The sequence below is a fragment of the Bos taurus genome, chromosome 12 (assembly GCF_002263795.3).
Source record: "Bos taurus isolate L1 Dominette 01449 registration number 42190680 breed Hereford chromosome 12, ARS-UCD2.0, whole genome shotgun sequence".
Lineage (NCBI taxonomy): Eukaryota > Metazoa > Chordata > Mammalia > Artiodactyla > Bovidae > Bos > Bos taurus.
In genome coordinates, this window is record NC_037339.1 from 78743653 (window position 1) to 78771039 (window position 27387).

Consider the following 27387-nt stretch of genomic DNA (forward strand, 5'->3'; position numbering starts at 1 on the left):
TATCTGACCTTCCAATCCTCTCCTCTCCCTGTATGAAGACTAAGATACCAGATATTTGGAGGTAACAGAGTGAACTTCTAAATTACCAAGGTGACCTACTTATTTGAGAGAAGTTTAAAGTGCTAGTTAGATTGTGGTGGTGGTCACTAAGTCCTGTCTGACTCTTGCAACCCTGTGGACTCTAGCTCTCCAGGTTCCCCTGTCCATGGGATCTTCTAGACAATAATACTGGAGTGTGTTGCCCTTTCCTTCTCCAGGGGATCTTCCCGATCCAGGGATCGAACCCATGTCTCCTGCACTGGCCCATAGCTAGATTGTACTAATCCGTAATTACCAATGCCAAGGTGCCTGCCTAATAAGCCTGATACAGGAAGTAAACACACTTTAAAATGTCCTGTTAAACCTATCCATCCTAAGCTGCACACCTAAGCATCTAATTTTACTTCTCTCTTTTTTTCTTGCTTCTAAAGGCATTTAATGAGACTAGTTTCCAAGTTTTACATCACTTGATAAGAGGAACCAGCACAGCAGAAAGGTTTCCCTGGTAGGTCCCGTGGGGCTCAGTGCTTAACAGAGAGGAAGAGACTTCCTTCTAGGCCCCTGCTGTGACCGGAGAGACAGCAATAGGATCTGTACGTGTACCCAGGACTATTTCTTGATCCACGAACCTGCCACCCTGAAGGACTTTGCCTTGTATCTGTTTCTTCATGTCTCAGCTGAACTGTGACAAGGATGGTGCTAGGTAAACTTAACACTGGTTGGTGTGGTCAGGTAGGTAGAGCACTGCTCCGAAGTAGATGTTCAGACATAGATGCCATTGCAGACACGTTGAACCATATCGTTTGTTAGTGCTCATCATGGCCCATGAGCCTGCAGTGGGTTTGAGCCAGGACCTTTAAAATAAGGACGTATTAGTGGTAGATTTCCTCATTCTAATTTACCATTACTTCCTTATTTTGGTGGTGATGGTGATAACCTACACACATGGACCCTATGTGTGTAGGATGTCTTTTGGTTCAAGTAACTGGAAAATGACTGAAGTTTCAGGGCAATAGAACAGCAGGTGGATGTTGGCATGAATGAAGAAGAAAGGCAGGTAGTCCTGGATGGTAGTGGGTAATACATCAAGAAACCAGATGCGAAATGGAGACAGCTGAGCTATGAGTTGAAGGTCTATGGATTCTTTGACTACTGTAGCTTGAGCACTTGGTAGTGCAAAAGAGAATTCTTTTAACTTTATTAAGTAATAAAAAAGAATTCACTCATTCCTCCCACTCCATATATATATGTATATATACACATACCACATCTTTCTTATCCATCCAACTATTGATGGATATTTAGGCTGCTTCATATCTTGGCTAGTGCTGCAATAATTATGAGGGTGCAATGTCTTTAGTTAGCATTTTCTTCAGATAGATACCCAGAAATGGAAGTGCTGGATCAGATGGTAGTTCTAGTTTAGATTTTCTGAGGAACCTCCATTGATTTCCAGAGTGACTGCACCAATTTACATTCCCACTGACAGGGCTCAAGGTCTCCCTTTTCTCCACATCGTCCCTACTGCTTGTTATTTCTTATCTTTTTGATAACAGATATTATAAAAGGTGTGAGGTGATAACCTTATTGCAATTCTGATTTACATTTCTCTGACAATTAGTGACTTTGAGTATCTTCTCACATACCTATTGTCCATCTGTACGTCTTGACGTGAGAATAGGTATATTCACATCCTCTGCTCATTTTTTAATCAGATCATTTGTTTTGTTATTGAGTTGCATGAGTTCTTTATATACTTTGGGGATTAGTCCTTATCGAATATATGATTTGCAAATATTTTCTTCCATTCAGTAGACATTGCTGAGCAGAAGCTTTTCAGTTTGATGTGTTCACACTTGTCTATTTTTGCTTTTACTGCTTTTGCTTTTGATGTCAGATTCAAAAAATCATCACCGAGACCTATGTCAGGAAGCTTGCTGTCTATGTTTTCTTCTAAGAGTTTAAAGGTTTCAGGTCTCACATTCCAGTCTTTAATCCATTTGTAGTTAATTTTTAGTGTATGATATAATACAGTGGTCCAGCTTTATTCTTTTGCATGTGCCTGTCCAATTTTCCCATTTATTGAGGAGACTGTCCTTTCCCCATTGTCTATTCTTGGCTCCTTTGATGTAAATGAATTGACCATACGGCATGGGTTCGTTTCCCGGCTCTGTATTCTGTCCCACTGACCTATGTGTGTGCATGTATGCCAGTACCACACTGTTTTAATTGCTACAGCTTTGTAATAGAGCTTGAAATCAGGGAGCATGTTGCCTCCACCTTTGCTGTTCTTCTCAAGATTCTTTTGGCAATCTAATTTCAATTGGCATCTAATTTTAAGTAAAAATGATCTCAACAAAAACTATTTGAAAGCCATGAAATGGACTGGTGTGGGTATAAAATATTCTGGTTTTTAATTTCAAAATCACAAGTTTAAAAACCCAAAATATGTAACTTATTCATTATTTTTGCATTGATCCCACTTCCAAGCTACTCATTTCTGCCTTCAAATTGCTGTTAACACAAACCCTTGCCCAGTGGCTGTCTTAGATGAAAGATTCCGTCCGTCTATAGATTAGGTGAGCACACAAGCATCCAGAATTTAGTCATGTCTAACATACTTCCAAGTCCATAAATACATTTAACATGCTTAGCGTTTGTCCCTCAAGTTGGAAAAATCCAAACCAAAATTTAGCTGAAAGAGTATTTCACTATTCAGCAACTTAAAATATGGATATTTTACCAAGATGTAATAATATGACAGTTAGGAAATAAATATAATGTATATTACCTGAAATTACTTTTAGGCAATTTTTTAAGTACTCTGTACCTGTTTTGCCATACTTGTTAGCAGTACCAACATCTATCATTTTCCTTAATTTTCTAGTAATTCTAAAGTGAAGAGAGAAAGAAGAGCTCCTCATAAAACATACAATAATATTTAAAAGTATTTCTACCAATTATAAATTTTATAGAATACAAGAAAGAAAGGGTCAAAGTTCCATCTTCTGTTAAAACTGTAACAGTGGGAGCTTCCCTGGTGGCTCAGATGGTAAAGAATGCACCTGCAATGCAGGAGACCTGGATTCGATCCCTGGGTCAGGAAGATCCCCTGGAGAAGGAAATGGCCACCCACTCCAGTATTCTTGCCTGGAGAGTTCCATGGATAGAGGAGCCTGGAGGGCTACATTCCATGGGGTTGCGAAGACTCAGACACAACTGAGCGACTAACACACACACAGACGTGTCAGTTCTGGGAGACAGGCATTTGCTTACCTGTATCCTCAGCAGCTAACACAGACCCTGGCCCATAGCAGATGCTCAATAAATTTTTTTTTTAAGTTGAAAGAAAAAAAAAAACAAAACCTGTAACAGTGAAAGAAAAGCATAGTCAAGCAAAAACTGTTACTAAGATTCACAGAGGTAACTGCTTCTGCTCTGGGCAATAAATGTAAGAGAGCAAGACTACGATTCACAAAAAGAGCTGATGACCCTCCTTTCCTTCCCTCGAGGCTTTCACAGACATGATAGCGGGCAGCAAAGACACTGGGCGAGGAAGTGCAAGTGTAACTGTGCCAGTCCTTAGGACATGGCCTGGACTGTGGCATCTTTATATGGCAGTTTATTTTTTTACTCAAGACTATGTTAATGCAACAACATTCAGAGCCTTTCCTTAACTCTGCACTAGTCAGACCGACCTTTTTTTTGCATTGTACAGTTGTCTACTGCCTTTACCCTAATTGGCACCAAAAAAAAAACCCACAAAAGTTTAATCATTTACTCACTCACTTCCCACTGAAATGACAGAATTCAGGGTTTTGCTGCCAATTTGCTCCTACCACAGTGTGTCTACAACTGTTATCACCACCTTTTTAAAATGAACCCCTTCCCCTTCTTATATGAATTATGCTGTGGCCCTGTAAATACCCATTTTATAAACTTATAACCTAGGATCTCTAAGAAGGATGCTAGTTCTAAATCGAAGAAATTGAAATTGCTTATTATAAGGCATTACTAGGTATGTATTTGTAAAGTTTAAATGGTCATTAATAACTAAATCTGTGCTCTTGTTTTAACAAGGGATCACCCTTAAAATATCATTTTATATATTTTGTGACATTCTGAAGCATTAAGATAACCAAGAAATAGATATTCACCCCCTCCCCAAACACAATTCAAATTTTATAAAAGAAAGGAGAAGAAAAGCAAAATACGTTTCCAAGACTTGTGCTTTTAGCAAACTGTTTCCTTAATGCATCTCTCCACTAAGCAACAGTCATCAGGGGTTACTCCAAAGCATAGCCAGAGTAATGTATTAGGATTCTTGTATAAGAAGTTGTGGCTCACGTTGCTGAAAAGTTCCCTGTAGCTCAATAGCCTGTGACATTTTCAGTCTGGTGATATTTCACCGGAAACATCATCTTGCTGGGAAGTTCGCTGCTGCCCCATGGACCTTAAGTGCTACAAACCAAGTTGTTCAGTCTTCCCATTCCAGAAACATTCTCTAGTTCACTAACTGTTACCACATCCAGTTTAGCTCCTCTGCCAGGCTTCTGGACTCCGAATTATGATTCTTCTCATCCTCCAAAGTAAAAAGAGTCCCTTAACATTACCCAAAGTCCCCAAACATGAACCTTTTGCTCAGCCTCTGACTTGCACTCACACTATACTCCCCTTGCCAAGAATATACTCATCTCTCCTGCCAAAAGACACACGCATTTAAAAGTCAGCTCAGGTCACACTTCTCAACGAGATTTCCCTTTCTTCCCGGCTCATCCTTCCATGGGTCTCCTACAGCCTTCCCGTGGGCCTTTCATATCTCATTACCAGTGTTCTCTATATGTTGAGCTTCAGTACGTTGGGGCCAAAGACCAAATCTTTACAGAGTGTTTTAAATCTCTCCCAGTAACTAACATGGAACTTACCCCATACAGTTATTGTATAAATGCCAAAAGGAAGATGGAGACTCAAGGAAAATTTTGGAGGTGATGGATAGGTAATAAATATCTCATCTTTGTGGTGAGAGCACCAAAGTGTATTCATATGTCCAAACTCATCAAATCATACACATTAAACATTCAAGGTTTTTGTATATAAATTATAGCTCAGTAAGATGCTAAAAAATTTCTGCTCCAAGGCAACTAAAGGTCTCTTGGATCCAAAATAAATAATGGCATAAATTACTTTTTACAGCAACAAATGTCACTTTACAAAATTAAATAAATAAATGCTGACAGGTTTACCCAGATAGATTGTATAGTATCTGTCTTCTCAAAACCTCAGGATCATCTTTTCCATAATTTCCAAATAAGATGTTTCTCTACATTATGTGCATCTTCAGAACGACAGCCCTGAAGACACCAGAGAGGAAAGACAAGGTTGCTGTGTGGAAACAGACTTAAAGGACAACTTACCCAGGGGATTTCTGCCCTGTCTGCAAAAGAGCTTCTGCTTTAGACTGTCTTCAGGAGGATGTTTGCATTGCAGAGCGACCTTGGCATCTAAAGACTGCTTCCAGGTTGCTGCTGTTCAGTCGCTCAGTCATGCCCAACTCTTTGCAACCCTATGGACCTCAGCACGCCAGGCTTCTATGTCCTTCACTATCTCCCAGAGTTTGCTCAAACTCATGTCCACTGACTCTGTGATGCCATCCAACCATCTCATCCTCTGTCACCCTCTCCCCTTCTGTCCTCAATCTTTCCCATCATCAGGGTCTTTTCCAATGAGTTGACTCTTCACATCAGGTTGTTAAAGCATTGGAGCTTCAGCTTCAGCACCAGTCCTTCCAATGAACATTCAGGGTTGATTTGCTTTAGGATTGACTGGTGTGATCTATTTGCAGTCCAAGGGACTCTCAAGAGACTTCCCCCGCACCACAGTTCAAAAGCATCAATTCTTTGGTGCTTAGCTTCCAGGTTAGAGGGTGGATTTGTTTTCCATTCAGGATAATAAAGACCATGGTTCCCTGATGGGCAAAAACTGGGCATTTTTTCAAGAAGCTCCTTAAAAGAAGGCAGATTTCCTAAACTCAGAGGTCTTCAGCTCTAACACCAACCCACTGTGTGCAGATGCCCACCTTGGCCACTCAGCACTGCCCCCTGGCAGACATGAGGACTCAGGAAACAAGAACCTGAAGCCTGTTGACCCTAAGTTGTTGCTGTTGTTTAGCTGGTAAGCCATGTCTGACTCTTTGACCCCATGGACTGTAGCCCACCAGTCTCCTCTGTCCGTGGGACTTTCCAGGCAAGGTTCCTGGAATGGGTTGCCATTTCCTTCTCCAGGGGATCTTCCTGACTCAGGGATGGAACCCACATCTCCTGCATTGACAGGCAGATTCTTTGCCACTGAGCCAGCTGGGAAGCCCGTGTCCTGAGTAATCCAGTCCTTCATCTCTGACCCAGGAGCCTCTGTCCTCAACCAGCATCCCTGTAACAGGGGAGGACCGGCTTGTTAGTTAGCTGGAGAACCCTTTGTAGTTTCGGACAACTGCTGGATGTTAGCCAAAAGTGAGTGTGTTCAGTTAGGAGTTTTTAGTTCACAAAAGAAAACAGAAGTTACCACATTGAGGTCTACACATCTCACATGCTATGGTACAGGCAAATCTCAAAGTCAACAAGTGAGAGGTCTATACATCTCACATGCGATGGTACAGGCAAACCTCAAAGTCAACAAGTGAAAAGCACAGGCTCAAGGGCACGAGGATTCCAGGATTTGATCACCTGAGGCTGTGTGTGTGTGTGTATGTGTGTGCGCACATGCCCACTCAATCGTTTCCGAGTCTTTGGGACCCCATGGACTGTAGCCCACCAGGCTCCTCTGTCCATAGAATTTTCCAGACAAGAATACTGGAGTGGGTTGCCATTTCCTTCTCCAGGGGATCTTCCCGATCCAGCGATCAAACTCCTATCTCTTATATCTCCTGCATCGGCAGGCAGGTTCTTTACCCACTGAACCACCGAGGGAAGCCATCTGAGGCTCTAGGCTAAGGTAAAGTCAGAGAGAGTAGATCGGGCTGCCTCTCACAGGAGGCATGGGTGGGAATAGAGAATGAGGTTTCTGGGGTGATGAGAACACTCTAGATCTTCAGTAGGGTGGTTGGCACAAAAATACACACAATAGTCAAAGATATCAAACTCTACTGTAAAGAGCTGTGCATTTTAATGTATGTAAATTATGCTCAATTAAAAAAAAAAAAGCACTACAAATTCTAAATATCCAAACACTGAATATGTTGCATTCCCCTTTAGTTTCAAGATAGAATGATTCACAGAGACACGGAGACAATACCAGCCACTCTCATGTATACCCTTTGAACCTGCCTTTAATCGGTGGCTGCAATATAAGGATTTAAGACGACACCTCTAGAGAAAGACTGCTTGTGTTTCAACTGCTAGCTGAGCGCTGCTGCTGCTGCTACGTCTCTTCAGTTGTGACTGACTCTGTGCGACCCCATAGACGGCAGCCCACCAGGCTCCCCGTCCCTGGGATTCTCCAGGCAAGAACACTGGAGTGGGTTGCCGTTTCCTTCTCCAATGCATGAAAGTGAAAAGTGAAAGTGAAGTCGTTCAGTCGTGTCCGACTCTTAGCGACCCCATGGACTGCAGGCCACCAGGCTCCTCCATCCATGGGATTTTCCAGGCAAGAGTACTGGAGTGGAGTGCCATTGCCTTCTCCAGCTAGCTGAGTAGCATCAGATAAATTCCTTAAACTCTTCATGCCTGATCTTCACCCTTTATCAGATAAATGTAAGAAAAGTTCCTACCTATGGTTCTGAGGACTAAATTAGGTAATATAAATAAAATATCTAGTACAGAGAATGCACCCTATAAAGATTATTTTTATTATTACAGAGAGCACAAATATTAATACAGGATTCAGAGTAATTCAGGATATATCAGTTAAAATAAAAGAGTAATATGTTTTTTAAAAATCTAGTAAGTATAGACTATCATTATTGGAAATATTAGGTGTAATAATTATATTGATAATAATAATACTCCCAAATTGTTTAAGTATATAATCCATTAAAGCCACAGATACACATCACAGTTTTTTCTAACATGTTATTTGAAGCCCAGAAAGAAAAACATTATAGTCAAACAAGTGCTACTTTGGAAAAATATCTCAAGTTCAGACTGATGTGTCTCATTTACTGTCTGACAACTGTACTGTTGATATTTTTTGCCCTTTTTCCCCCTTATGGTAATATACGTCAAAGTTGAAAAGCCAGTTGTATAATATACTAATCCCAACCTTGCCTGAAGAGTTAAATTGACGACGAACCTTTTGAAAGACACAAGTAAAGGAAAGAAAGATGTGAGGACAAAATCTCGGGTATGCGGGTACAAATACTGGGAGAACGGGCGGGATCCTTGGTGATGGAAAAGCAGTTTACTGAAGCGACGGGGACAGAGCGGCCCGGGCTCCTGCTCTGCAGAGGAGAGCACGTTCAGCACCTTTCCAGGAAAAGGGCCATGCGCCATGGGGGGCCAGAAACCCCTATGCACGGTGTGGTTTAAGATCATTCCCAAGACCTTTAAAGGAAATATAATTCCAACTAAAAAATGATAAACAGCATCAACAAATATAAAAAATAAAAATTTAAAAGAAATATAATTAGGAAAGGTAAAATAAGTAAACAATCATGATCCCACAAATTTCTGTTTTAAAATTTATTTTTTAATGTGTTGCTATATCATGAAGGTATTTCTAACATTTAGAAGCCATTCTATTAAGAAGTATTTCCAATATTTTATATTTATTATTACATGTCTGATATATGAGGGATTTTGCGCCACTTAACTGGCATTTGGGTGGGAAGTTTAAATGTAAAAGAAAAGCTAATTAAGATGATGGAAAAAGTGAATTTCTAGGAAACAAGTCATTGGATAATAAAGGAGGAAAGAGCAGACTGGGTCAACTGTTTTCAAGCTGCCCCCTCCCCCAGGAAAATGTTGAGGCAGAGCCATTGGTAACTACTGCCTGTTTAATTTAGAAAGTGACTCAGGCCTCCAGGCAAACAAAGCCCTTTCTTTGCTTTCAAATGGTAACACCTGGATTACAACAGAAACACAACCAAGAAAGATGAGTTTCAGACTTTCAAATAAGTGGCTATTTAAGAAAAAAACAAAAACCCTACAACTGTTTTAGCCTTAGAGCCTTCTTATTTTCGGAGCTGCCCTGATGGCCCAGCTGGTAAAAAATCCACTCACATCTTCTTTTTTTAAAGTCTGTCATGTGCTCCACACAGGAAGTGGGAAAATCAGAGATTACAATCCCTCTCAAACTACACTTTATCTAAGAAAGAGGCAGCATTTCAGTAGAGGCTACCACACACTTCACTGATCCACTCTAATTGTGCAGACAACACAATTATGTTATGGGGCAAAAACAGACATTTTAATTACAACTACATTTCTATCCAAGATGCAGGTGCACAAACCTATGTATGTATATTCAGTGAAGTTCACACTTCCTTTTTCTTGCCAGACCTGAATAATCTGGGAAATTGGCTTTTAACTATTATTTGACTCCCCAAATGGAACAAAGTATTGTGCACAAAAGCATCAACTATCAACAAAGAACTGTATAACATCTTTGAAAAAACAAAAACAAAAAAAACCTTTGACTTATCTTTATTGTAAGGCATTATTTTTTCATCCCTATGGACTTTGGAGTCAAGAAAATGAACTCTTTAACCCAGAGCAACTCTCCCAAGAACTGCCCATTCAAACTATGATCTAGATGGGAAAACTTGTCAAAGTTTCCTACTTGCCATTGAAAGTTACCACAGCCTCTTGAATGTAAACAGTCTGGAGAGAGGCAAGTTTTGCTCTGTGTTTCAAGGAGACAGGGGTGTTTTATTGGCAAATGGTCAGTAGCTCAGAATCAAAAGGAATCGTCCAAACCATTTAAACCTTGGTCAGAACATCCTAGATGCCTCCCTCTTGTCCCTTCCCAAATTCAAACTGGCCACGGAGATTACATGGACTCCACTTCCTCTCCAGCCCCTGTGTCTGCCTTATTTTCGACTTCCCCGCTTCCTCTCTGGCAGTTCTTACCTTCAACCCAGCTCCACACAAAGATTTTTCCACAGTATTTCCAAAATTGTCAAGAGTCCAAAATAGCTTAGTTGAAAGATTCACTGAAAATGGCTAATGAAAATCTAAGGACACAAGAGGTACGTAAAACAGAAGACTGTAAGACCCTTTACTCCCCTCTATCCTCCACGTCAGTCCTCACCGTCTACCCATCCTCTATCTGAATTGCCTCTCCACTCTGAAGAAACGACAAAACCATAAACAAAACAAATTAGTGACCTTACACATGCCCCCACACATACCCTTGAAAGATGGCCCCCAAATGGGCCCCTCTCGGAACTAACAGGACTCCAAGGGCTTCTCCAGGAAACCAGTAAACCGATACTAGTTATTCCCTTGAGCAGCCTGTGGGAAACTCAAGTTAAAATTAATGAACAACCTCGACAAATTCATAGATACCAGACTTACACTCTGCTTTAAACCCCACTTGTTCTGGAGCCTGACAAAACTGGTAAGACTGCCGAAGAATTCTTACCACACTCAGTTCTCCTGGATCTCAGTGCCCGGTTGAGAAAGGAAGAGAAAATCTCACAGTTTCTTCCTCTCCAAGCCCCACTGGTTATTGATCCCTTCTCTTCCAGCAACAGCTATTGGCTTCTTGTTTGTCTCATTTCAGGTTCCGAGAACTCAGCCTGGGAACCATCAGACTGAGGGTCCTCAAAACATGGTCGGACAGAAATGTAGGTTGCACTCCATGTGCAACTCCACTCCAGGTGCAACTCCATTAACTCCACTTCAGTTAATGTCCTGATGACCGAGGCTTTCTTTGGCTGTCTTTGGATGTGGCTCCGGATCTTGGGAGGGTGGGACCTTTTGCACATTCTTTGGGGACACTTCTTAGAATCCAACAAGTTTTTCATTACTGCCAGGAATATTTACCATTTGTCTCAACTGAAACCTGACAAGATATTAGAAAAAATCTTTTTTTTTATTTAAAATAGCTCTACAGTGAGAAGTGGGCCAGACTGAAATCTGACATTCAGAGCCTGATAAGAACTTTTTCAAGGACTCCTCCCCCAAGTTAGGCTTCCCAGGTGGCTCAAGGGTAAAGAATCTGCCTGCCAATGAAGGAGACTCAGGAGACGTGGATTTGATCCCTGGGTCCAGAAGATCACTTGGAGGAGGAAATGGCAACCCACTCCAGTATTTGTGCCTGGAAAATTCCATGGACAGAGAAGCCTGGCAGGTGGGCTACGGTCCATGGAGTCGCAAAGAGTCAGACATAACCAAACATGGGCTTGCACGCGCATGTGCGCATGCACACACACACACTACTGCTACTACTACCACTACCCCTAAGCTAAGTGAAACTATGAACTCAGAAGGAAAGAAAGATCTTCTGAAACAGACAGCTCTAAGTCTAGTACACAGAAATCTTTTTATTTCCATGTTAGTTGAAGAGCTTCTCCCGGCTCCAAAGCAGCAAACAGAAGATAACGTAGTCCAATGAGTGATCAGCTCTTTGATGTCATAAAAGTTGTAACACAATTCTTTGAGGAATTCAAAACTATTCCTTGTTTCAGAAACTGAGTTCTTAAAAGAACAGAAATGCAGCCCATGAAGCAATTCAAAGTCCACCTATCCGTTTTAGCTATCCCCACATCTCCCCTACACTGGTAGGTATTACAAAATCCTGGATTTAGGAAACAAAAGTCCTTCTTGAAGGATCTTACATTCTTTCCCTGTGTCTTGAGATATAAATAGTCTACCCAGTTTTCTTGAGGAACTGATGACCAGTTCTTTGAAAAGCAAACTTAAAGGAGGATATTATCATAAGATGGGAGAAAAAAGGTTAAAAGACTGGAAACTAGGCCAACAAATGTCTTTTAAAAGTGTAAAGCCATCTGAGCAGGGAACCTTAACCTACTCCATCTGCCAGAAACATAATTTGGGTCTAGCGTTCTTTTATAAAGCGGGGAGCCTGCCTTATCATACCCTCAAAATAGTCTTATTCAACTTTTAAATTTACAGTGAAGTTTTGTGTGTGTGTGTGTGTGTGTGTGTGTGTGTGTGTTTTAAGATTTGAAAATGCTTGAGATTTTTCCCAATAGTTCAGAATAACAGAAGGAAAAACAAGACAACGTAGGCCGAGTCCTCTCCAAAAAATGTTGAGACTGAAGGAAAAGACATCTGGGGAATACAATAGATATAAAGGAATGCCGTCTGTTTGAGCACCAACCACACAAGTCTGTAAGATGCAAAAAGAGCTCTTGGTGGTGTCACCAGTGAAGTACAAAGCTTTTCTTCTTCCAAATATCAAAGCTGGGAGACGCGCTATCTCTACAACTCAAAACCGGCTCTTCCAACATGAGGGAGCCGCCACACCTCTAAAAGGTCAATCATGAGCCTGAAGGTGACCTTCCATCTCTGATCTCAAATTTAAACTACAACTTAAAATATACTCAACATAGACCAGGAGAGACAGGAGGAAGAGGATAAAGTTCATTCAGAATCCGGATTGGGTGGAAAAATGACAAGAGGCTTGGCATGTGAGAACTGCAACTGACTTGAGACTATTTTAATCAGTGCCCAAGGATTGCAGGGACAATATTCATTGGATATTCATTGAAAGCACTGACCCTGAAGCGCCAATCCTTTGGCCACCTGATGCAAAGAGCCAACTCACTGTAAAAGATCCTGATGCTGGGAAAGATTAGAGGCAGGAGGAGGTTGGGGCGTGACAGAGGATGAGATGGCTGGATGGCCTCACGGACTTAATGGACAAGAGTTTCAGTAAAGTCTGGGAGATGGTGAAGGAAGGACAGGGAAGCCTGATGTGCTGCAGTCCATGGGGCTGCAAAGAGTTGACCCGACTGAGCGACTCAACAACAGCATACACTGCAGGTGAGGAGACTGAGGACGGGAGAACTAAGGGAGCCAGCGGGTCTGCCCATGTCGAGTGGGGACTGGGCTCATCCTCTCCCACTCCTGAACTTGGGCGCCTCAGCCAGCAAGTTAGCTCCTTCCTGCCTCCCAGCCCTTTTTCCTCTGAACGCCCGGGCGCCTCGGGTGAAGGCGGCCACCTGTGCGCCGGGACCACACTCCCTCGCCGTCCTCCGGCTCCGGGGGCGCACGGGGACGCGCGCGTGGTAGCCGATCCTGGGGTATCCCGCAAAGACACGCGCCGGCGTCAGGCTGCCGGTCTGGCACGCGCGTCCAGTATCGCCCACACCGCCGCTTCCGGCCACGTGGTTTCCATAGCAACGGCTGCGCCGGCCGCCAAGCCCTCCTCCCCCCAGAGACGCCCCAGGGTCGGAGGTCATCTCTGTGGCAACGGAAACGTCTCGCGGTACGGCGGCTCGGACGGGCCGCTTCCACCGCATTGCGTAGCCGAGCCCTGGGCGCTCTGAGGAAGCGCGCGCGCTGTGGCCGGCCCCCAGGGCTCTGGCTGCCCGCGGGTCGTGGTGGACTAAGGCCACGCGTCGCCTGCCTGCCCCTCCACTCTCTCCAGGGTTCCATGAGGCCGACTCCGACCCCGGTCCGGCCAGATACCCAAGGGGCTCGTCTCCTGGAGGCTGAGGTGGCCGGGTTGGCGGTGGCAGAGAACTCTTGGGGTCCACTCGCTGCTCTGGAGGCGGGAGCTCGGCCCAGTCGTGCCTTTGATGGTGGCTCCGGGGGGCGGAAGCCGAGTAGCTGAGTGTGGTTGTGGGGAAAACAGGAGTTTGCAGATGACGGCTTAAAAAACGGGAAAGAGCGAACCGGGTAGGGGCGCCTCCTTTCCCAGCAAGTGAAACTCGAGGCTGCTGGTTTAGGGACTGTCCCCTCAAGAACAAAAACGTGCCGCATGGGAGAGTGCCGTCTTCAGAGGAACCTCGGAAATGAAAAAGAGGATTCAAATTCACTCAACTGTTTTGCCGAATGCTTTGCTCTTTAAGGAGCATATTAAAGCTTAGAAAAGAAAATGAAGCGGGCTTCTACAGAGGGAACCAAAGGGTGCCCTAACACTTGTTATTTAAAGGCTGAGCGGGTCAGAACCGGTGTATGCCCGTCAATTCAGTTCAGTCGCTCAGTTCAGTTCGTGTCCAACTCTTTGCGACCCCATGGACTGCAGCATGCCAGGCCTCCCTGTCCATCACCAGCTCCCGGTGTCTACTCACACTCATGTCCATTGAGTCCGTGATGCCATCCAACCATCCATCCTCTGTCGTCCCCATCTCCTCCTGCCCTCAATCTTTCCCAGCATCGGGATCTTTTCCAAAGAGTCAGTTCTTCGCATCAAATGGCCAAAGTATTGGAGTTTCAGCTTCAGCATCAGTCCTTCCAGTGAATGTTCAGGACTTAGCTCTTGGGCTTATGTGTTTAAGGAAGGTCTGAAGTTTTGAGATTTAGCATAAGGGCATGAGAAAATGTGGGCCCCGGGGAATATTGCAAACCATGTTTCAGGATGCCCTGGGATGAAGGGTCAGAAAGCCACTAACAGCTTTTTCCTTCCTTGTTTTATCATTTAGAGGCCAAATTCTTGGTTGGCACTTTTGGAAAGAAGTAAGCATCAAGTGAACTTAACCAAGTAAATTGTATGATACTGGCAGTTACAGTCCCACAGTTCACTTTCTCAAGGAACCCTGTTTTTCACTATTCATTTAAAATGTATTGAAAACCTGTGATCTGTCACAACGAGTTTTTGTCAGGGAACAATGATAAAGGCAGTAGTGCTTGACAGTTGTTAGGTGACTTTCTTAGATGGTGTTAGTAGGTTAGATAAAAACTTAAAGGTTCCCTGTAAAACTTGTCTGCAGCATACCTCCTTTTTGCTTTCATGTTTAGGAAGACCCTAAGAATTCCTCCGTTAAACTTCTCTACCCTTCATCATTCTTCCTTTTACTTCTGGCCAAAGCGAAAAAAGAAAAAAAAAAATGAGTTTGTACCAACTACAGAACTATACAGGGAAAACATCAAGACATACCTGGTCTTCAAAAGCAGAACAGCAGAAAAGTGCCTTTCTGGAGGCACACAAAGGAACTGAGAAATCTTGCAATTCCCTGCCTTTCTGTCCTCAGGTTCAACTCTTATAACTAAATATAGCACATGGTACACAATCTAAAACCCCAAGAAACACAGCACAGACTATGGCATTAGGCAGCTAGACATGTCAGTAGGTATTTCCCTGACCCACTGTCCCTCCCGTAGGTAGTACTAAGTTGGGCTCAAAGGTTTTAAGAATATAGACACAATGCAATGTCTCATTTAAAACTTAATAGAAGAGCTTCAAATATACTGTTTAAACATCCCGACTGTTTCCCCTTAAGGCATAAGGAACTATTTTGAATAAATGCTTCCATTTTGAGACATCTACATATTTAAAGAAAGCTTATGAGTCAATTGAGTGAGTTATGATGCCAGAATGTACAAAGGAGCAAAAACTTCAGTGATTGTCCTTGTTACCACATTTATAAAAATGCTTCACAAAAGTCCTCAATGTTTGTGTTGCTAAAATATGGAAGACTGGGTTTGAACGTTTTTAAAGGAGTGGTTCCGCGTGGGAAATGTGAAATATAGAATCAGCTTTCACACCTTCTGAGAGCAGTGCATCGTTTGAGGGAACGTGCTTAGTTATGGATGCTGCCTGTGTTGAGAACAGGCTGGATATAGGTACAGCTAAAGTGAGCTCCATTGTTAAAACCAAGTTCAGATGATCATGCGTTTGGTTTCACACTTGTTAACTTGGATAGAAATTAAAGCAAACATAATGCAAAAACACAACACTCCCAACAAGTCAATACTTGGAAGCCTAACAAACATTGAATCGTTGGTTCATGAAGTGCCACTGCCTGCAAAACTCATTTTGCTACTTCAGTAACTAAAGCTTCCTGGATGGAGCCCAAGGTCAACTGGTGTTATTGGGTTGGCCAAAAAGTTTGAAGTTTTTCCATAAGATCCTACCAAAAAAAAAACCCAAATGAAATTTTTGGGCAACCCAATCCATGGAATCCCACTCTGAAGGCAAGCATATGAGAAGGAGAAGGGCCTGACATCTGTTTGGTGTTCCAGCCATGCAGTCCGAATCTGCTGTCTCCATACTATATCTGCTCTGTGTTTAGAAATGCAGAGGTTATGGCCCATTAGTGGCTCACCCAGCTCTACGGGAACCTAGGATGAGTCGGCAGGTGCAGGAGAAGAAGTGAAAAATGCTCACTCTTTTTTTCTTCTCCCTCTTCTTATTTTCTCACTTCCCAAAGGCATGACCTCCCCAGATGTAAAGCAATTAGCTTTAAAAGACTAGCATATATTTACATGAGTAACAGTGGCACACCAGATGTTTTTGGCACCTAAAACAGCTTAGTAAATGGCAAAAGCAAAGCTGGAAGACACCCTTAAAAAGGAGGAAATAGAAAGTGACAATGACTTCTACCAAGCCCTGCTTGTTTCATCTCAAAGTTACACAGCAGAGAGAGTGAGTTTTGAAGAGGAAACTCAAGGCCACGAGTTTGTCAATTTTCTAAATGCGCTTTGCAGAACTAAATCTAGGGCACCCGCTTCATACCCTCCTTGCTGCTAGCACTGGCCCCTGATAAAATTACCTCTAGTTACAAATTTTTCTTAAAATCTGTGCTTTCCAAAATCCACCAAGCCATGGAAATTTGTGTGTGGGAGTAGCTATACATAAGTCCCCTGTATATGACCCTTCATGTTGCAAACTTTCTAAGATGCATTCCCATGTCCAGTCATGTTTGTTCGTGTGTCTGGTGGAGATAGTCATGTGCACGCACCCTCTACAATTGTTTGCGTTTTGTGTACTTAACTATACAGTACTGTACAGAGTACAATAGTACAGTATCTTTATTTCAAGCCCAGGTTGTACCCAGACATCACTGGATCATTTTTCTAAGAGGGTTGGCAGAATTGAATCCAGCAAGGAACCAGAACCTGTCTGTGCAGTTGCAGCTCGCCCTCTGTCTCCTCTCTGGGGTCTCAAAGAGTTGGAAACGACTCAGCAACTGAGCACATGTGCTCACTGCACACTCTGTCTCCTATGGCTGAAAATCCTTCAGCTCTACCATCTCTCGCCTCCTCTCCCTTCTCATATCAGTAACTCTTCTTACCTGTTCATTCACGCAATGCCAGCTCCTGTGTGCCAGCTGTTGTACTGTACTTTGTTTTTTATGTATTATTTCTGTGAAAAGTACTATAAACCTATTACAGACAATACTATATAGCTGATTGTGTTCTTGAGTACCTAGGCTAACTTTGTCAGACTTACGAACAAATTGGACTTACGAACAAATTCTTGGAAGTCATCCGTAGGTAGGGGATTTACTATATTTGCACATCTGTGGCTTCCTTTGCCTGGTGGACAGTATGTATCTGAATAGACATCCATGACATGACCTTCCTATTTCTCTTTATTGTGGACTTCTTTTTTCCAACTGTATTGATTTCCTTAGCAGCCATCGGTCAAAGTTTAGTGACCTAGATTATTTCCCAAACTGGCCTGGGATACACATTGGTCAGTCCAAACTATCAGTACGAGTTTAAACAAACAGATCAAGCCCTCCTCCAGGCAAAAAAAGTGCCTTGGACTCAGTATTCCCTACTTAATGATCTGCCTAAAATACAGTCACTTTGCATGACTCATGCAGTGAAAGTTGAAGCAGGTAACATCTATTCTAAACATATAGCTATTCCTCTCCTAGGAAAATAGGAGAAAGTAGGACATTTAAGCAGAGGCATGCACACCCACGTGTGTGTGACTGTGTGTGTCTGATAATAGCTATATTGTGAGATATTGGACGTCTTTATGTAGACAGTAAATTTACTTCCTATCCAATATCCAAGCTATTGCAATTTAATTTAAAGAGCATATATTGTACAAATGCATTCTTCATGCTCTCCTCCATTTAAGTTTTATATAAAAAACAACCACCAGTAAAAACCTATTTAATTATCACTTCTTATTTAAACACTAGTCAGTGACTTTGGGGTAGGTGAATAAAACGCCCTTAAGTCTATGACTCTATTATTTGCTTATTTCCACACCAACCTGGTTATATAGCAGTACTCTGACATTTCTCTCAGGAACCCCAGAGCAAACTCTGTACTTGTTGATAAAGCACTGGGAATAAGCAGTAAATTACTTTATAACTTGGAAAAATTAGAAAGAAAAAGATTCCTCTAATAACAAGTCTTGACAGCAAATTCGTGATCCTAGTACTGGTACTTGGAGGTATTCTGCTAAGCTTCTTAGTTTGAAACCAGTTAATTGTCCTCATTTGAGATGTAAGATAATATAATAGGTAGTAGTCAATCTGTTCTTTTTGGTTTTTAACAGTTAAGAAGGTTTTAGTCTTTGTTTTATTTTAATTACCCAATTAACTTCTTAGTTATACTGCTATCTTGGGATCAGAACCATTTTAGGCCTCGTGTTAATAGCAGAAGGAAAAGAGAATTTACCAGCTACCATCATGAAAGTGAATGGCTAGGCAAGGGTTTGATTCCATCTAGGAAGGCAAAACTTTAGAAGGTAGACAAATAGAGTGACACATCAAAGTCCCATTTTTAAAACGATTTACAAAATGCTGCAACTCCCAGGTTGGCGCTCTCACCCCTGACATTCTAAGACTTAAACTATCCTATTCAAGTAGTTGAGGCATTGTTAGACGCAGTTGGAGTTAACCCATCAACTCATACCCAAGTACTTTAGCATTCATAAGCTGCAAAATAAATTGCTCTAAAAATAACATCTTTTATTTGACACCTTCCAAAACGCCTCTGAAGCAAAGAAAAAAAAAAAAATCTACTTTATTCCAGAGAGATGAAAGTGGGTGGGGTGGGAGAGGTGTAATGAAAAGATCTTGAATCGTGTATGGGTGAAAATTAGTGTTTCCAGTAAAACTGTTTACCAAAAAAATAAAATAAAAATTTATAAAAGGCAGTAAGGAAACTTACTGTTCCCTGCTGAATTACTGCCCACTCTCAGCACTATGGAGAGACAGATTCTAGATCTCTATAACAAACGGCCAAGTCCAAAGAAATGCTTTTACAGTATTCCTTTCTCAGAGGGAGATAAATCTTTTCACTGGACACAAGGGTTTACAGACCACTGATTTGACTGTGTGAGGGAGTAACCCTTGCCTCAAGGGTCTTGGCGTGAACTTGGGAGAGGGTAGTGTTGCAGATTTGGGTATGACCAGGCCATCAGCAAGTGTTGGGCCTGATGCCGGCTTGGTCGGGGTACCCACAGCTCAACGCCCAATTGGAAATGCGGCTGGGGAGGTGACCACACTGCTTTCTCCTTGGGTGATGCTCAGGATGGTGGTACCATCTCAGAGTTGCTAAATACTGAGGAGTTAAGAGAGAGGAGGGTGGAAGGACAGGGCATGGAGCGGGTGGTGGAGAAAGAGGAGAGGGGGACGGAGAGAAAGCCGGTCAAGCTAAACAGAGCAGGGAGCTGAGAACTCCAGGTCGGAGGCAGGGAGCCACTGCAGCACCCCGCCGCCCAGAGCTTCTCTCAACTGCCACCCAAAGGTCCCGGCAGAAGGCAACTGCCAGGCGTCCTCCCCGCATCCGAGCACCTGCCCTCTGGACTGGCAGCACAGAGGGCAACAAGGGGGACCCAGCCTCCGCATCCACCCCTCCATCCTCGCCCACCCAGCCTTCCTCCCCCCTCCCCACCCCTCCTCCCCCTCCCCACCCCTCCTCCCCCCTCCTCCCCCCCTCCTCCCCTTCTACTCCCTCCTCCCCCTCCTCCCCCTCCCCCTCTTCTCGCGCCGCCCAGCTACGCTGCATCAGCCAGCACCGGAGGCAGGGAGGCGGCCTCCACTTGCCGCCCGGCCGGCGGGGCTCCGGGAGCCAGCGCGCCCCCGGCGGAGCTCGCAGTGTCAGGGTACCCGCGGGAAGCCATGATCTACTACACCGCAGTGCCGGCGTCAGGAGCCCCGGGCGCCCCGGGCTGCCGCGGCAGGACGGCCAGGGCCCCGCCCCCGCCCCCCAACACGGCCCCCAGACACAAACACCGGCCTCCCGCCCCCGGGTCCCTCCCCGACCTGGGCCGAACCGGGGGACACCGCGCTCCCCCCGCCCCACCGCCTTCAGCGCTCGCGCTCTCGGACCCGCCGCGCCCGCGCGCCGCCGCCACCACCACGCAGTCCTCCGGCATGGCCTCCCCAGGGCGGCTCGCCCACAGGTCCGCGGCCGCCCCCAAACGCCTCAGACTGAGATCCCGGGAAGTGAGCCCCGGGGACCCGACTCCCCCGAATCACCTGCATTTGCATTTCTTATGTAACGTACTGCAAGTGTCCCGGCTGGAGCCTTTTGGAAAGGGGGCGCACGATCGCCGCGAGGCTGAAGCAGGGACCCGGGGCAGGCGCATCCCACCCGGGGGACACAGACACGGGGCGAGGAGACTGCTTTATTACAGGGAGAGACCGGGCTCGTCGGCTCGGTGTGGGGTTCCCTCCCGACAGGAGCCCCGCTCAAGTGTCCCTAGTGACAGGAGGTGTCGGAGGCAGAAAACGGGAGAAGGAGTTAAAACTCCCGCACGGCGAGCTAGACGGGGGCGGGAGGCGGGGGCCGCGAGGGAGGGGGAGCCCCTTCTACTTTGGTAAAGGTGATGGGGTGGCGGATATTGTGCAAGCTAATCAGAAAGTCTCGAACAGGTTCTCGGAGCCGAGCTAGGTCTCCCCGAAGCCTGCAGCACGAGTCGGCGAAGCTCTCGGCTTCTTTTTCCTGGCAACGAACGAAGCTTCAGCTGCCTCGGGCCAAACCTTAAGCCATAAACCCTTCAATACTTCACCAAACATCGGCAACCAGATACATTAATTAAAAAAAAGTTTCCTCCTCCCTCCAAGTGACGGATTGTGTCACAGCCAAGGGATGCTGACACGGGTTTGGGGGCTCAGAGACGCGGATCCAGCTGTTCCTTGTTTATCCATGCAATAGCTCTATACACTACACTGTCCTGGTCCTTTGCTGTCTCCCCTGCCTTCCTGCATAGCAGAACTGCAGATCTAGCTCAGTGAGCAACAGACAGGTTATTAGGAGGAAAAACATAACATGATGCATGTTTTGCTTACCAGTTGGGTTCTTGTTTTTCTTAAGACTCTTGCCACAAAGACACTGCAGCATATGCGTTCCTTTGCTGAAAATGTTCCAAAGAAACCACATTGATTTGGGCGAAAAGCAATCCAGCAGCTTAGACACCCTGAGAAAGAAGAGATCCTTGTGGTTGCATAATAATAATTTGAAATCAGTTCTCCTGAAGAGGGGCACCGGTTTTACCATAGGAAAAACGATGATATTCCGGATCTTCTCCCAGTTTTTTCCCCTCACGTGGTGTATTTCTTTGAGACTTCTCAGTGATTGTTTTTTTTCGGCCAGGGTGAACGATTTTATCCCCCTTGATCACCACTGGATTATTACCAAAGGGTTGGCCAAAAAATCCTTTTTCAGCGTGAAGACAAACAAAAAAGCAAAGAAATCCCAACTGAGAGCAGAGTTAATCAAGGAGAACAGGAATGCACAAAAGATCCCCGAAGAGAAAACCATAGCCTTTTTACTTGATCGCTATGAGGATGAGTGAGTCTGCAGGAGGCTGAGCAGGATTCGTCTCACTGAGAGAAGACTGCCATTGTGTTGTCCCTAGGAGAGAAGATTAAAAAAAAAGAAAAAGGAAAGAAAGAAAGAAAAAAGAAAAAAAAAAAAAAAAGGAAAAGGAAAAGAAAAAACCACCACCAGCACACACACACACTGATACCACCTCCGAGTCTGACAGCCGAAGACACAGCCTCCCTTCTGTGTCGATTTTTTTTTTTTTTTTAAATAATCAATCGCCGGTGCTCAGTGGGATCGGATTAAACCTGCAGTTCTCAATCACCACGAAGAAAAGATGCAAATCGAGGTGCTTGGGCAGGCTGGTCGTAGTAGGTAGACAGCGCCACGGACCCCCTGGCTCCTGGCTCGCGCTCCGCCGGTTTCCAACAACGGTGAGCATGGGGAAAATCTCCCCTCCGGATTCCTCGCCCAGCCTCGGATGTGAGTTACAGGCATTAAAGGGAGGAGGAGTTGAAGTTTGCATTGAAAAGACTGGCTTTCCATGACGTAGCCACGTGCTTTCAGACCCGTCACCAGTGAGATGCTTGCACCCGCCCGGGGAGGGCAGTATCACTGCAGTCTCCCCGCCGGTTCCCCTCTCGAAGTACCCCCCACACCCCACCACCGGCACTCAGCCCCAGCCCCACCGTTCGACCCCCTCCCTCCTCTCCCGGCCTGATGAGGCTTGCTGCTTGCCCTCCGGCGCCAGCTAACAGAGCCTTCTCTTTCAAAGTGAATTCTGAAAAGGAGAATTGATGGTAATTAGCAAACCTTCAAAAATACATGGGATGGACCGGAGGCAGGGGTTTAAGCGGAAACAGCAGTTTAGGACCACTCGGGCAACATTAGTTGAACCTTACACTTTCCAAAAACAGCCTGGAAAGCATCTAAACCCTTAAGGAAAACTCAAGTTCCTTTAGTTCTTATTTGAATCCTACTTGAAGAGCTGTTGGAAAAATATAAACTAGACATATGACAAATATGTACTTGCAGATACTGCCTGTTAAAAGAGCAATCACTAAGATCAGAGTGAGGAGCTATACTTTGTTGAGGAGGGTCATATGTAAATGGGAATATTTATGCCTTTTCTAGACAACCCATGATCTTCAAATACTTTTTTTTGGTACAGAAAGCACTCTGCTTGATTCACACACTAATTCATTGCTTTTTTTTCTGCACTCATTAATTGAACTAACATTAAATTCATCCTTATTCTGTTATCTACGCTTGTCTACAAATTTGTCACCTGCCACCACCATTTAACCTAACAAAATGGCAAATTTTTTTTCTTTTATCAAGATGTAACCCAGTTTCCTAATTTCCCAGAAAAATGAAAAGATTTAGGGCAGCGTTTTTTATTTATTTTATCTCATTTGAGGAAAATATACAAGATAATACAAACTGTTACTAAGAATCATATAACAAATTCCAGTGTAGTTCTTAATCAGAATTAATAAATGTTAACATTTCATATTTGTGTGCTGAGCATTTTCAAAATGTAAAATTCACCACTTTCACTGTTGTTAGGCAAAGGACTTAAAGTTATGCCAGCTTATTAAGCTCTGTCTTAATTTCAAAAAATTTAAGCTATTACCTCTTCTGCATGGGATATCAAGCTATCTTATAAACAAATAGATGTAGATTTATGTTGTTGAAGACAAATAGAAACTGATTTAAAAAAAATTTAACTGCTTACTTATCAGTTACTAAAATAATAAACAACTTTCCATGCTAGTGTTTTCTAATATGTAAGAAGAGTTTTGAGGTGTCAAATTTGTATCCAGTATCCATAACCCTTTCGGGAAATGTCAGTTGATTTTTAAACATGGTAGAAGAGGAATTTAACTCCAGCAAATTTTAAGTTAAGAAGCTTGAAAGTTAAATGCTGATGTCCTCAACATACTTAAGGAATCATGTCATACAGTTTAAAGAATTTGCTTAAACAAAGTTGGAGAAAGCAAGGAAAGAGAGAATATATAAAAGTCTATGAATATAATGCCAAATGACTTATAAGCAGCCTGAAAAAAAACTGAATAGTGGAGTTCTTTTTTTGAAAGAGGGAAAATGAGACAGCATGGCCAAATAATTAGGACAGAATTTCTGATATCAATCAATCAGGGTCACACAGCACATGCTGCTTTTATAATGTGTCCTGTCAGGGGTTCCAGAATGTCCCAATGTATTACCACTGGACATAGGCCAGGTGCACAGCTGGATAAAAAATAGTCCTCATCAAGGTCTTCTGAACTCACACAGCTCAAAGTTTCTGTAAAAGCTTGCGGAGTTCCCTGGGGTATCCCACAATTAGAGTAAAATCTGGGGCCCTGTTTGCATCTTCTCATATGCTATTTGTGTGGAGAGAGTGTTTCTCAAAGCAGCTCTTCTTGCCTCTCCAAATTAGAATCTCTTCTACATTTTGTGACAGTGAACTTGATCCCTATTAACATAGAGAATGATTGAATGACTGCCAGAAAGTTATGGTTTGTCTTGTACTGGTGGAAAATGTATTAATTCTTTGTCCTGTGACCGAAGGAGCAACATAAAAGGTGATTAGTTGTGACTACTATTTACTGAGAATCTATTATGCCAGGCACTGTGTTGGTTGCTTCTCCTTTATTTTGCTGTTTAAAGCAAGGAGAAATCTTTTCTTACACTGAATGAAATTTCTATGGTTTTTTTTTCTATATTTACCAACACATTATTCATTTACATTATATAGGCTATTAATCACATTATTAGGGCTTCCCAAGTGGCGCTAGTCATAAAGAACCCACCTGCCAATGCAGGAGACATAAGAGACTCAGGTTTGATCCCTGGGTCAGGAGGATCCCCTGAAGAAGGAAATGGCAACCCACTCCAGTATTATTGCCTGGAGAATCCCATGGACAGAGAAGCCTGTCAGGCTGTGGTCCAAAGGGTCATAAAGAGTCTGACACAATTTAAACAACTGAGTACACACGCATGCAATCTCATTATTAAACAAACAAAAAATACCAAATACTTTTGCCTGAAAAAGATGTCGTAACATTAATCCAGGTCACCTTTGGTCAAAGGGAGTTGCAATTTCTAACAAGCTTTGAGGAACCCTATATAATTATTCAACTAATATTTATTGAGCATTTATGCTGTGAAAGTAACTGTAGAAGTAACAGAAGTAACTGGCTGCAGCACGCCAGGCTTCCCTGTCCATCACCAACTCCCAGAGCTTGCTCAAACTCATGTCCATCAAGTTGGTGATGCCATCCAACTATCTCATCCTCTGTCGACCCCTTCTCTTCCTGCCTTCAATCTTTCCCAGCATCAGGGTCTTTTCAAATGAGTCAGTTCTTCACAGCAGGTGGCCAAAGTATTGGTGCTTCAGCTTCAGCATCAATCCTTCCAATGAATATTCAGGACTGATTTCCTTTAGGATGGACTGGTTGGATCTCCTTGCAGTCCAAGGGACTCTCGAGTCCTCTCCAACACCACAGTTCAAAAGCATCAATTCTTCAGCACTCAGCCTCCTTTATGGTCCAACTCTCACATCCATACATGACTACTAGAAAAACCATAGCTTTGGCTATATAGACCTTTGTCAGTAAAGTAATGTCTCTGCTTTTTAATATGCTGTCTTGGTTGGTCATAGCATTTCTTCCAAGAAGCATCTTTTAATTTCATGGCTGCAGTCATCATCTGCATTGGTTTTGGAGCCCAAGAAGATAAAGTCTGTCACTGTTTCCATTGTTTCCCCATCTAGTTGCCATGAAATGGTAGGACCAGATGCCATGACTTAGTTTTTTGAATGTTGAGTTTTAAGTTAGCTTTTTCACTCTCCTCTTTCACTTTAATCAAGAGGCTCTTTAGTTCCTCTTTGTTTTCCAGACTCCATGGTGCATGCTAATTCATGAAACTAAACCAGATTTCCAGTTATGCAATAAAGAAAACCAAGGGTGGTTTGCCTCCAGCTTAGAGATGATCCAAAGATACTCACACCCACCTGAGTTCAGACCCTTACTTAAGTTTTGTTTTGGAAGACATCAAAATATTTACTTACCCTTTGCCATGCTACATTCAAATCAATATTAGATGACAAAAATAGTAGCTATTAGAAAGTAAATGTAAGCTTTAGAGCTAAAGAAAATAAGGGAAATTTCATAGTAACTGTAAAACTGTCAGGAAAACCTTTAGTATATACAAATAGAAAAAAAAAAAAAAGACTGTTATCACAAAGCTCAAGTAAAATAAACCCAGTTCTTATAATCAGGCTCACTCAAGAATTAATTTCACATTCAGCATATTATAGTAAGCAAACCTAAAAGTAAGTATAATGACCAGAACACAATAAAATATATTTTTTAATCTTAATATAGATTCTATAAACTTTCATGAGATTAGTTATCAAAAATCTTTGTAACTATCTTTTTATAATTGTTCCAGTTACTCTTCTACTTCATTCTTCCTTTTAGCTATAAAACCCCAACCCCACCACACTTTGGGGAGGGAACATGGGTATTCAAATAGAGAATATAATTCCCAGCTCCTTTGCAGTTAGGCAAGGTCATGTGACTAGATTCTGACCAATGAGATATGAGCAAAAGTGCCACATTCAACTTCCTAGCCACACTCGCCAAAGGAAGTTGCTTGTTTCCCACGTCTCTCTTTTCTTTCCTGTGAGCAGAAAGCAATGGTGTGAGCGGCTTTGAGAACAGAGATAGGAACACACACCAGGAATGAAATAACAATATAGAAGGACCTTGGACAGAGCAGCCACACTTTTCCAGGATTACCCTCCTGCCTCTGTTCAGATCAGTGACAGAAAAAGGAACTTTTATTTTTTGAGCCACTGTATTTTTGTGTGATTTTGTTCCAGCAGCTTATCCTCTCTACTATCTTATGGACTGGCCTGATGTGAATAGCAATACACCTATCTATTTGGGTTATTTACTTATATTAAAGCTGAGCACCAAAGAATTGATGCTTTTGAACTGTGGTGTTGGAGAAGACTCTTGAGAGTCCCTTGGACTGCAAGGAGATCCAACCAGTCCATCCTAAAGGAAATCAGTCCTGAATATTCATTGGAAGGACTGATGCTGAAGCTGAAATGCCAATACTTTGGCCACCTGCTTCGAAGAGCTGACTCATTTGAAAAGACCGTGATGCTGGGAAAGATAGAAGGCAGGAGGAGAAGGGGACAACAGAGGATGAGATGGTTGGATGGCATCAGCAACTCAATGGGCATGACTTTGAGTAAACTCTGGGAGTTGGTGATGGACAGGGAGGCCTGGTGTGCTGAAGTCCATGGGGTTGCAAAGAGTTGGACATGACTGAGCGACTGAACTGAACTGAACTTATATTAAAAGGATAGGCACTTCCCTGACTACTTTGCACTTCCAATGCAGGGGGCACCCAGGTTTGATCCCTGGTCAGGGAACTAGGATTCTGCATGCCGTGTGGCACAGCCCAGGAACAAATTTTTTTAAAAAGACAAAGAGCACAAGTACATCACATATAATCTATGGATTAATTCAGGCTGCCACTCTTCTTTCCAATCACTGTAGCACCTACATATCTCTTAGATGTTTCTTACAAGCCACTCTTGCTTACCCTCACCACCAGTGCAAATGTCTTATTGTTAGATCTTGCCTCCCCTTGCCTCCTCTGCCCTGCTCCCTGCCAGTCAGATGCAACCTATGACAGTTTAGACCTTATGACCACGACAGTAAAGGAGAAGAAAGACAGAGGG

The 27387-nt window shown here is 43.4% G+C and overlaps 1 protein-coding gene across 1 annotated transcript in view; it reads right to left on the minus strand.

Moving 5' to 3' along the window:
• FGF14 (fibroblast growth factor 14) overlaps positions 1-21356 on the minus strand; it is a 637636-nt gene extending 616280 nt beyond the window's left edge. Inside the window, exon 1 of the mRNA NM_001206832.2 lies at positions 21149-21356. Coding sequence (NP_001193761.1) covers positions 21149-21356 — 208 coding nt within the window. The remainder of the gene's footprint in view (positions 1-21148) is intronic.
• Between the last annotated feature and the right edge of the window lie 6031 nt (positions 21357-27387).